This window comes from Mobula hypostoma, chromosome 12 (assembly GCF_963921235.1).
Source record: "Mobula hypostoma chromosome 12, sMobHyp1.1, whole genome shotgun sequence".
NCBI classification, from domain to species: Eukaryota; Metazoa; Chordata; class Chondrichthyes; order Myliobatiformes; family Myliobatidae; genus Mobula; species Mobula hypostoma.
Window position 1 is genome coordinate 91507336 of NC_086108.1, and position 12266 is coordinate 91519601.

Here is a 12266-nt window from a genome sequence, read left to right on the forward strand (position 1 = left end):
AATGTGAAAATTTATGCCAACTGTTGAAAGAGCAAATGCATATTCTACGCTTCTTCAAACAAGTAAACAGCCCTGCTCTTAGTCTTCTGCACAGACAATGGAACAAGTTAGAACAGATGCAAGCGTAACCTGTTTATATGGGGGGGGGGGGGAATGAGAATAAGCAGACAGCATCATTGCCATTCATCTTCTGAACAATGTTCTCTTTGATGCACAGTACCTACACATTGCCCATTCCTTAGGTTCCCTTTCGTGTCCGAATCACTCATTGCTTTGAATAGACTCAGATATAATGTACCTGGTGGGACTCTGAAAACCCGTCCCATCCAACTGGCAGGAGTGTTCAAGGGCATCTTCAATGCTGCAGTTGGAAGTTCCCACCTGCCTCAAAAAAGTAGCAATCATACCAGTGCACAAGAGCAGGGAGAACTTCCTCAATGATCATTGCCCACTGGCACTAACATCTACTGTGAAGTGCTTTGAGGTTGGTCATGGCTAGCATCAACTCCTGCCTAACCAAGGATCTGCACCTGCTGCAATTTGCCTATCGCCACAATAGGTCTACAGCAGATTCAATCTCAGTGGCTCTCCACTCAGCCTTGTATCACCTGAACAATAACAATACCCACATCAGGCTGCTGTTTATTACCTTCAGCTCAACATTCAGCACAATTATATCATCAGTTCTAATCAACAAGTTCCAAAACCTGAGCCTCTGTACCTCCCTCCACAAATGGATCCTTGACTTGCTGACTAGGAGACCAAAATGCGTGCGGATCAAAAATAATGTTCTCTTAGCTGACATCTTAAGGATGCATGTTTAGCCCACTTCTATTTTCTACACCCATGACTGTGTAGCTAGGCACAACTCAAATGCCATTTACAAGTTTGCCAATGACACAACTATTGTTGGCAGAATTTCAAATGGTGATGAGGAGGCAAAATGCAGCAAGATAGATCAGCTGGTTGAGTAGTGTCACAACTTTCAACTCAACGTCATTAAGACCAAGGAATTGAGTGTGGACTTCAGGAAGGAGAAATCAAGGGAACACACAAACCAGTTCCCACTGAGAGATCAGAAGCAGAAGGGGTGAGCAATTTCAAGTTCCTGAGTATCAACATCTCTGAAGATCTATCCTGGGTCCAAGAAAACAATACAATTATAAAGAAGGCACAACAGCGGCTATGTTCCATTAGTTTGAGGAAAATTGGTAGGTCAAAGACACTTGCAAATTTCTACAGAAGTACTGCGGAGAGCATTCTAACTGGTTGCATCACTGTCTTGATTGAGGGGTCAATACTCTGCCAGCACCATTATGGGCACTAACCTCCCCAGCATCCAAGACACCTTCAAAAGGCAATGCCTCAGAAAGACTGCATCCTTCATTAAGGGCCTCCATCAACCACAACATGCTCTCTTCTCATTGCTACCTTCAGTGAGGTGGTATAGGAGCCTGAAGACACATAGTCAAGGTTTCAGGAACAGCTTCTTTCCCTCCACCATCAAATTTCTGAATGGACAATGAATCCATAAACACTACCTCATTATATTTTCCTCTTTGTACAGCTCATTTCATATATAGTAATTTATAGTCTTTATTATGTACTGCAATGTACTGCTGCTGTAAACAGCACATTTCATGACATACGCCAGTGATATTAAACCTAATTCTGATCCTTAAGAGATGCGCTTCCATATCGGAGCTACATATTTCAGAAGATTTAAACCCACAGCATGCCCTCAGTCCTAATTTCTTCAGATAGAAGAAATACACTTTCAGAATCTACGCCATCAATTTCTTCCTAATTTTATATCTCAAAGACATCCAGAAACAGAGTACAAGCTAATATTCCTCAAGTCCAGAGTAATTAGTTTGCATCATACTGACTCCACACCAAATGTATCCTTCCTTGGCTAGATACCAAAGTGTACTGATAATCCAAATGAAGATTTACCAAAGCCCAAGAAAACACCAGCAAGGCTTCCTTGCTTTAGTACTCCAATCCTTTCAATAAAAGGAAACAATTTTTATCTAATTATTAGCTGTACCAGAATTTTAACTTTCTGAATCTTTCAAAACAGTAGACTCAAATCCTTCTACCCAACATTTTAACGTTGTAGCTTCTTACCATCAAAATGTAAAAATATCACATTTTATAAAAAGTTAATTGTCACTTTTCTGACATTTATCTAAATTCCTTTGCAGACTCTTACTACTCATTTTCACCTAGCTTTGCAGGTTTTCTTTACACTTAAACTGCAAACCTAATACTAATTCCTGTAGCATTCCACTCCTAACAAACTGGCAACCTTTAAAAAAGCATAATAGCCAAGCTTTGAGCACAGATTTCCTGAGACAAGTGACAAGATATTTTTTTTCCGATAAACAGCTCAACGTGCAAGAATTACTCAACCCTAGCTTCTGCATAATCCTCTGCAGCATTATAACCAATATCTGGAAAGTCTACAAAGACAGCTATTTCACTATGTAGTTACTACCATCTGAAAAATCTACAACTACCAGAAACTGGCTTGTTCAAGAGTTCATACCATATTCCACACTAGCACAGGTTTTAAACTCTTTCCAGAGTCCTAATCAACATCCTGAGAGTTGTATAAACTGCTAAAAAAAAATAGTATTTTCCAAAATATGGACAATTTATTCAAACAATAATAATGCAACTCTAACCTGCAGACTGTGTAAAGCTGATTGAAGATGGAAACCCAGACCCTCCACTGTATGGCCCAGACATCATTCCTGCAGGGGTACCTAACAATTGAAAGGCAAGTAAACAATTGGCTAATGTATATTACTTGTAACTGCATGAACAATGAGACACATTATCAATCTTTGTCTCCTTTCATTTTCAAGTGTGGGAAGAGACAAACATGTAGTTGTACCCTGATTTAAATGTGCCTATTTTCACCACTAAGTAGAACTTCTCAGGAGAGGTTATGTCCACTGAACTCCAGCAAGCTGATCACTTCAGCATAACAAACAGGTATGGGCCTTTGCGTCTTCTGCACTACTTAATAAGATTATTGCTGTTTTCTTTTACTTCAGCACCTAAAACTGCACAATTCCCTTAATACCTAAAAATCCATTAATCTTTCATGACGTTACCTAATGACTGAGGGCCTACTGCTCTCTCACGCCAGGTGAGGAAAGCAAGCTGCTAAAGGAATTCAGTGGGTCAAGCAGCATCAGTAGAAGCAGAGGATTAGCTGATGTTTCCGACCTAGACACTGCATCAGCACTGAGAGGATAGTGGGGAGATAAAGCTGAGATAGTGCAGTATAGAGTTGAAAGGGAGCTGAAGCATGGACTGGTAGGTGATTGGCAGAACTAGGTAGGAGGGGAATGATGGACAAATGAAGCCAGATTGGGAGGGGGAGGTTGGAATTGGGCGACAGCAGCTGGTGAGTAATAGAAGAGGACTGAAATAGGTAGGGGAAGACGTGTGTGGAAATAAGGGCAGCGCCAGGAAGGTAGTAAGCGGAATCGAGTAATTAAGAAAGGTGATAAGTGGAATCAGATAATGGAGGAATGATGAGCAGATGGGTGAGGGAACAGGATTTCCTATTCCCTCACCCATCGTGAGTTATAAGCAAATGGGAATCCAGGTGAGACAGATAAGAACCTTTAAAGAGGTAGGAGCACAAGGAATGAGGATTACTTTGAAAATGAAAATTCAAAGTACATACAATTGGGTTGTAGATTATCCAGGTGGAATACGAGGAATTTTTTTCTAGGTTGCCTTTGGCTTCACCTCAGCAAATTCCGTAATCGTTCTGAACAAATAACTTCCTATTTTGAGTCTATCAGCTTCTGGTTCTCAATATCCCTGTCAGAGATCCCTGACTTCACATTTGCCCAATAGACTCTGTAACAATTTGTCAGCTTTGCTAAAATCACCTATTCCAAACTGGAGAAGGATACACCCAGTCTGCTTCATCTCTTTTAATACAATTCCAGGAATCAATTTGGGACACCTTCAATACAATTCCTATCACAAACAAGAGAAAATCTGCAGATGCTGGAAATCTGAGCACTGCACTGAGCATTATTGGAAAACAGCAGTCAACGTTTCAGGCCAAAACCTCGACTGTGCTCTTTCCACAGATGTGGCCTGGCCTGATGAGTTCCTCCAGCATTTTGTGTGTGTTCCCTAAACCTGTTACCTTTGCCTTTCATCCTGACAGGAACAAGCAAGCTTTGTACTCTCAAAATTTCACTTTTGAAGGCCCCCCACTTATCAAATTCACCTTTGCCTGAAAACAGCCCGTCTTAAACCACACTTGCAAGATCATTTCTGATACCATCAAAATTGATTCTCCAACTTAGAATCTCAACCCATGGACCAGATCTAATCCTTTTCCATAATTACTTTGAAACTAATGTAGTTGAGATTACTAGATGCAAAGTGTTCCCCTACAAAAGCATCTGTCACGTGCCCTTCTCATTCCTTAATAACAGATCAAATATCTCACACTCTCTTGCTGGGACATCCATGTATTGATTAAGAAAATTTTCCTGAACATATTTGACAAAGTCTATCCCATCTAATCTCTTTACAGTATGGGAGTCCCAGTCAATATGTGGAAACTTAAAATCACCAACTGTAATAACCTTATGTTTTCTGTCTACAAATTTGTTCCTCTAAATCCACAGAGGGCTGGGTGATAGCCCCATCAACGTGGTCCTTTCTTATTCTACGCATAAAGCTTTACTAGACGAGTTCGCCAGTCTGTCCTGACTGAGCTCTGCCATGACATTTTTCCTAACTAATAGCGCACCGCTCCTCCTTTAATCCCTTCCACTCTTGTCACTTCTAGAACAATGGAACCCTAGAATATTGAGCTGCCAGTCCTGCCCCTCCTGCAACCAAGTCTCACAAATGGCTACAGTATAATTTCATGTGTTGACCCATGCCCTGAGTTCATCTGTCTTTCCTGCAATGTTTTTTGCATTGAGATGTATGCAACTCAAAACACAATCCTCAACCTTTTGCCAGTTTTTTTCAGAGGTCTTAACAACATGTCCACAACCATTCTGCTATTTGATCTGGTGCACTTGTTCCCATCCCTCCCTCTGACAAAAAAACTATCTCTGTCCACAATATTTCAGATGCTGCCCTTACCAAGCTCTATACAAAAGGAACAAAGCATTTCTATTTTGTTCTCACCTACTCCAACTGACCAGATCTTCTACAATCTTTCTCCAGGTAAGAGCTTCCTTCCAGCTGTCTGTTAAACATATAGAGTATATGACCCATAGCCAATTTTGGGATCACCTGAAAATTTACACCCTGCACCCAGCCTAACATTTAGAGTCTGAAATTATTTATATTAGAAAATACAAGGACTGAAACAAGCAATAACTGTCTTCACTATATTTTCACGGTTTCTGGAAGGATTGCCAGGATCCTGAAGAAATAGCGGATTAGTACCATCTTCAAACCCATAAAGAAGCTCAAATCACAGCTTATGCAGCAGGTCAAAGATGACCTAGGACTCAGGACAGCTGGTATTGACAAGGTTCCCTGTAAATGCGAAGCAGCGTATATCAACTAGATGGGATGACAGTGGAAATCCATATCAAGGAACACAGGAGGTACATCTATTTGGGTTACCCAGAGAAATCAATGGCAGCAGAACATTGCATTCGCAATAGTCATAGGATTGATTTTGACAGCACAAAATTACTGTGCTGCACCATTGGCATTTGGGACCGCCTCGTGAAGGAAGCCATTGAAATAAATCTAGAGGAAAAGAATCTTAACAAAAGCCAAAGTCTCACTCTAAGAACTGGAATTCCATTGTAAACAAGGTGGGACAGCGGAAACTTGATAGGATGAGCACTAACCAATCAAGAGGAACGGACGACGGGGATATAAATACCACCAGACTAAACATGCCAGGCATCACCCCTTATGACGATGGTAAAGTTTGTCATCAAAACATCAGTTAAAATCGATACCTGTACCTGGCTGAAAGCTGAGAAGAATTTATCTGTCATTTACGTCAGGAGAACACTAAATCCGTTTTCGTCTTAACTTGAAATACCCTCAGCTTTGTTACTCCTTGCATGATATTTATATGAAACAAATTCCACGACAGCACCGTACAAGAGAAATACGGCATGATAATGGCCTAAGTTCAAAAATTGTACAAGATTTACAACTCCAATGTATCCTCAAATACCTAACATATTCAAACTGGGAGTCAAAATGTGGACATGCAACTTTCAAAAGCTAACCAGAAATCTTTTTTTTAAACCCTCCAAACTAGCTTGTCCTGGAAAATAAAATTAGGGAAACAAACAGATTCTCCTACCAAGAAGAGAGTTCTCCTTTGCAAACGCTGCAGCAATAGCAGGATCCATAGCTGGCTGGCCATCTCCTGAAGGAAGATCTGGACGAGTGTAGTCACGACTTTTATCATTGTTGTACTTAACATTCAAATTGACCAACTTGGAAAAATCAATCCTGAGGGTACAGCAAGCATTATAGATGTTCTGACCATCCAGAGCCTGGAAAGATTAATTACAATGGGCACATCAGAGAATGAATCAGAAGCATTCAATTTTGTCAGCCAAGACAAAGAAATGCAGATCATTGACAAACCTTCAATATTTGGCAACCTTCATAAAATAGGGAACGATTGAATTTTTAGTAAAAAGTGGATACTTAATTTGCTGTTAAGTGGAGAAAAAAATGTACATTTTTTTCTGCTTCAAAAGAACGACGTCTGATCAACATAGTCATTTGGTGACTGGCTTATTATTTTTCCCAAATTGATGCCTCAGTACAATTGTGCTTTCTCTCATTTCCAGTCTGAACTCTGAATTTTAATTACTCTTGCAGTTCTTTGATTTCAAGTACTAATTACCAAAATTAGAATGAACCAAAGTCAGTAGTTGGGAACATGAGGAAGACAATGCAGGTTACTTAAGAAGAAATTAAATGAGATAAAGAAATAAAGAGAGAGATAAAGAATATAGTAATTTTAAAATTGATATATGACCACATCAGGTGAAAGTTACTCCAGGGCACTGGAAGGATCAAGAGAGGAAACAAAGCTCTCAAAATTATTTTCCAATCTTCTCCATCTCCAATTACAATTCTGTGTGATTGGAAGAGTTCTAACTAAATTAAGCTGGTTATCAAACTTTTAGTCAACACATGTCAAATATCTAATTGTATGCAGTTCATCCTAACTGCAAGCAATTAAATTGTCCATTGACCTTCTGCATTAAAAGGAATATAAGCCCATGGAAAATCTGTGCTGTATCTCCCTTCTGAAAACATATAGAACTGAAGAATACTTGAGAGATAGTTTGCTAATTACTGCACTTTTGGGTTGATAAACCTAAAAACAACAAGAATAAAACTCCAAAACAGACTGGCTTAATTCTACTCAATACCAAAATCACAAGCAACCTGACAGCATCCACGACAAATTAACCAACTCAACTAGCACTCCATTCTGCATGCTAAACATTTAATCTAAGCACTATTTCACCAAGATAGTAGGTAAGTTTAACAGTCATTGTAACAACTTGCCAATTCATCTTTGATACCCACAGACTGATGGCCTTCAAGCTGCACACCGTAACATCACTCTTCCTTTTGTGTTGGATCAAAATCCTGGAATTCTTAACATAACAGAACAGGCAGTTGGCCTATAAAGATATATTCAAGGGCAATATAAATTTCAAGGATTAGGCAATTAATGTCATATTTTCCAGAGATGTCCACGTGCCATGAAATACTAAAACTTGCTCAGTTATCACTTGACCTCAACTCTAATCCCATTTTGAATGGCTCGCGATATTTTGTAACTGAGCTACATTAAAGCACTACCCATTCTTACATGAAAAGGGAAAGCAGAAACCATGAAAGAACTGAATGAACAGCCAAAAGATAGAAGCAAACTATACAGAAGCAAGGAGATGAAAAGTTAAGGGAGGTGGGGAAAGGCAGAAAGAGTGACTTCTCCCTTCCCCAGACTGTGCTATTCAGTTATTTTACTTCTGGTAAGATAGCAGCAGGTTCAATTGCAGCAGCTTCTGCAAGGTCAATCAAATGTGTTATTTTCCTTTTTAAATGTGCTTTTTATTATCATAAGACCCTACTAAATATTAAGAACTTAAAATACCGCAGATCTACCCCATCAGCCAGTTGCTTGTTGGTGGAAAAAGTGAAGGAGCTGGACGATGAGGATCGTGCTGATGCCTGTGTCAGACAGATGTGTGGGAGGAGTCCGTACATGAAGGAGGAGTGCAGTGAAACAGTGATTGATTGGCTTAGTCACTTTGCTTGTGATCACAAGACCTTGCTGGACATTGTTCATGTGGAATGCTGCAAGTCCGTTTCACTGATGGTGGATGGCAGGGCGAGCTATGTGACCTCAGTCGGTAGTAAGGATGAGGCCTCAAGCTGTGGTGTGACCCGTTTACAGTCACCCAGGAGAGAGGCATCGAAGTCCATGTGCTCCACCAGAGGCACTGTGGTACAGCGTCAAGCTGGAGACTGTGCCCCCCCCCCGCCACCGTGTTCACTATGAAGACAAGCTGTATTGTGTTCAGCTGCAACCCTCCTCCAACATTCATGGACTTGGACTATATATTTTTTTGTGAGACTGTATTTTACTGATGTATGTGCAGTATATGCCTTGTGCGGTATGTGACTGTTGATATTGGGTTTTGCACCTTGGCCCTGAGTAACTCTGTTCATCATAAAGTATGGTCTTATCTTCATCTAAGACACAATAGTAGATAAACACAAACTGCCTCAACTAATAACACATAAATAATTAGACCACAAGACATAGTAGTAAAATTAGGCCATTTGGGCTTATCGAGTCTGTTCTGCCATTCAATCATGGCTGAGCCTTTTTTTCCCACCTCAGCCCCACTCTCTGGCGTTCTCCCCATAACCTTTGATACCGTGTCCAATCAAGAACTGATCAAGCTCTGCCTTAAATACACTCAATGACTTGGCCTCTACAGCTGCCTGTGGTAATAAATTCCATAAATTCACCACCCTCTGGCTAAAGAAATTTCTCCGCATCTCTGTTTTAATGGACGCCTCTCTATACTGAGGCTATGCACTCTTGTCCTAGACCTCCCCACCATGGGAAACATCTACTCCGTCTAGGCCTGTCAACATTTGAAAGATTTCAATGAGATTCCCCACTCTCCCCCACCATCCTTCTAAACTCCAGCAAGTACAGACCCAGATTTATCAAACGTTCCTCTTATGATAACTCTTTCATTCCTGGAATCATCCTTGTGAACATCCTCTGAAACCTCTCCAATGCCAGCATATCCTTTCTTAGAAGAGGAGCCCAAAACTGCTCACAATACTCTAGGTGAGGTCTCACCAGTGCCTCATGAAGCCTCAGCATCATATCCCTGCTCTTGAATTCTACACCTCTTGAAATAAATGCTAACATTACATTTACCTTCTCACCACTGACTCTACCTTTAGGGTGTTCTGCACAAGTACTCCCAAGTCCCTTTGCAGTTCAGATTTTTGGCTTTTCTCCCCATTTAGAAAATAATCTGCATATTTATTTCTATTACTAAAGTGCATAACCATGCATTTTCCAACACTGCATTTCATTTGCCACTCTCTTGTCCATTCCCCTAACCTAAGTCCTTCTGCAGCCTCCCGGTTTCCTCAACAATACCTGCCCCTTCACCAATCTTTGTATAATCTGCAAACCTGGAAACAAAGCCATCCATTCCATCATCTAAATCATTGATATACAGCATATGAAGAAGTGGTCCCAACTCTGAAACCTGTGGAACAACACTACTCACTGGCAGCCAACCAGAAAAGGATCCTTTTATTCCCACTCACTGCCTCCTACCAATCCGCCAATGCTCTAATCATACCTGTGACTTTCCTGTAATACCATGTGCTCTTATCTTGGTAAGTAGCCTCATGTGTGGCACCTTGTGAAAGGCCTTCTGAAAATCCAAATATACAACATCCACTGCATTCTCTTTATCTATCCTACGTGTAATCTCCTCAAAGAATTCCAACAGGTTCGTCAGGCAAGATTTTCCCTTAAGGAAACCATGCTGACTTTGCCCCATCTTGTCCTCTGTCACCAAGTACTCCATCACCTCACCCTTAACAAGTGACTCCAACATCTTCCCAACTACTGAGGGTAGGCTAAACGGTCTATAATTTCCTTTCTGCTGCTAGAGTGGAGTGACATTTGCAATTTTCCAGTCTGCTAGCACCATGCCAGAGTCCAATGATTCTTGAAAGATCATTACTAATGCCTTCACAATTTCTACTGCTGCCTCTTTCAGAACCCTAGGGTGCAGTTCATCTGGTCCTGGTGACTGATATACCCATAAGTCTTTCAGCTTTTTGAGCACCTTCTCCTTTGTAATAGTAACTGCACTTATTTCTCTTCCCTCACACCCTTCAACATCTGGCACACTGCTAGTGTCATCCACAGTGAAGACTGATGCAAAATTATTCATTTAATTCATCTGCCATCTCCTTTATTATTATTTCTCTGGCCTCATTTCCTAGCGGCCCACATATCCACTACTATCAATCTTATTTTTATTTTGCCATTTGAGTGTTTCTTCATTCTTGGAATACATCTATCCTGCATTTCCTCATTTTTCTCAGAAACTCACACTACTGCTGCTGGGCTGTCATCCCTGCCAGCATCCCCTTCCAGTTTGCTTTGGCTAACTCCTCTCTCATACTACTGTAATTCCCTTTATTCCTCTGAAATATTGCTATGTCAGACTTCACTTTCTCCCTATCAAACTTCAAGTTGATCTCAATAATACTGAGTTCAATTGTACTTCTTGTCAATACTGAGTACATCAATTAAACAATCACAGTCTAGGTTCAAACAAGCATGTGAACCTCTGGTGTAGTACCTTCTACAAAAGCTACTTGGGAGTTAGGTATTCCAATTGATGAGATTGGAGGTGTGGTGTAAAGGTGCCCTGCCTTATAAAAAAGACACACAAAGTCAGGTTACTAACAGACCCTGCTCTTCTCAAGAAAGGTCTGTTTATCTGTACCCTGCCTCAATCAAAACAACTTTCAGAGGACCTTAGAAGAACTGCAGAGATGTATAGAGTTGGAAAAGGCTACAAAAGCATTTCTAAAGACCTAAGTGTTCATTGGTCCATAGCAAGAGAAATTGTCTACAAATGGAGGGAATTCAGTACTGCTGCTACTCTCCCTAGGAGTGGGCGTCCTGCAAACATCACACCAAGAACACAATGTGAAATGCTGGAGGAGAAAAAGAACCTATGGGTAACAGCAAAAGCCCCATAGAAATCTCTACAACTTGCTAAAGTCGCTGATCATGTGTCCACCATAAGAGAATCACTGCACAAGACTGGTGTTCATGGACATCACAAGGAAACCTCTGCTCTCCAAAAAAAATCCTTGCTGCACATCTGAAGTTTGCAAAAGACCACCTGGATTTTCCACAATGCTTCTGAGACAGTGTTCTGTGGACACATGAGACAAAAGTTGAACTTTTTGGCAGAAATGCATACCGCCATATTTGCAAGAAGAAGGTCTTTGCACATCAACACCAAAACCTCATCCCAATTGTGAAGCATGGTGGAAGGAACATCATGGCTTGGGGCGGCTTTGCTGCCTCAGGGCCTGGACAGCTTGCAATCATTGAGGGAACAATGAATTCAAAATTGTATCAGGACATTTTACAGGAGAACGTCAGGGTAACAGTCTGTCACCTGAAGCTTAATAGAAGTTGGATAATGCAACAAGACAATAATCCGAAACACAAGAGTTAATCAATAACAGAATGGTTAAAAAGAAGAAAATTCGTGTTTTGGAAAAGCCAAGTCATAGTCCAGACCTTAACCCAATTGAAGTGCTGTGGCATGATCTGAAGACAGCTGGTCATGCAAGGTATCCCAGAAATACTGATGAACTGAAACAGTTTTGTATGGTGGAATGGTCTTAAATTACTCATTGGCACTGTGCAAATCAGCTACAGGAAACAATTGGTGATTATTGCTGTTAAAAGAGGTTCTACCAGTTACTAAATACAAGGGTTCACACACTTTTTCCAGCCTGGACTGTGAATGATCAAATAACGCATTCAATAAAGACAAGTACAACTGTTTGTATGTTATTCATTTAGGCAGATTGTGTTTGTTTATTATTGTGACTTAGATGAAGATCAGACCACATTTTGAGTAATTAATGCAGAAAACCAGGTAATCGCAAAGGGTTCACAA

The 12266-nt window shown here is 40.6% G+C and overlaps 1 protein-coding gene across 4 annotated transcripts in view; it reads right to left on the reverse strand.

The window, feature by feature from the left end:
- ptbp2a (polypyrimidine tract binding protein 2a) overlaps positions 1–12266 on the reverse strand; it is a 94861-nt gene that overhangs the window by 22023 nt on the left and 60572 nt on the right. For 2 of the 4 annotated variants that reach the window (XM_063064594.1, XM_063064593.1), the window contains exons 8-9: positions 6338–6533; positions 2691–2771 (exon numbers count right to left, since the gene is read on the reverse strand). In XM_063064594.1, the coding sequence (XP_062920664.1) occupies positions 2691–2771; positions 6338–6533 (277 nt within the window). The remainder of the gene's footprint in view (positions 1–2690; positions 2772–6337; positions 6534–12266) is intronic. The other 2 variants (XM_063064596.1, XM_063064595.1) reach the window with 1 other exon arrangement.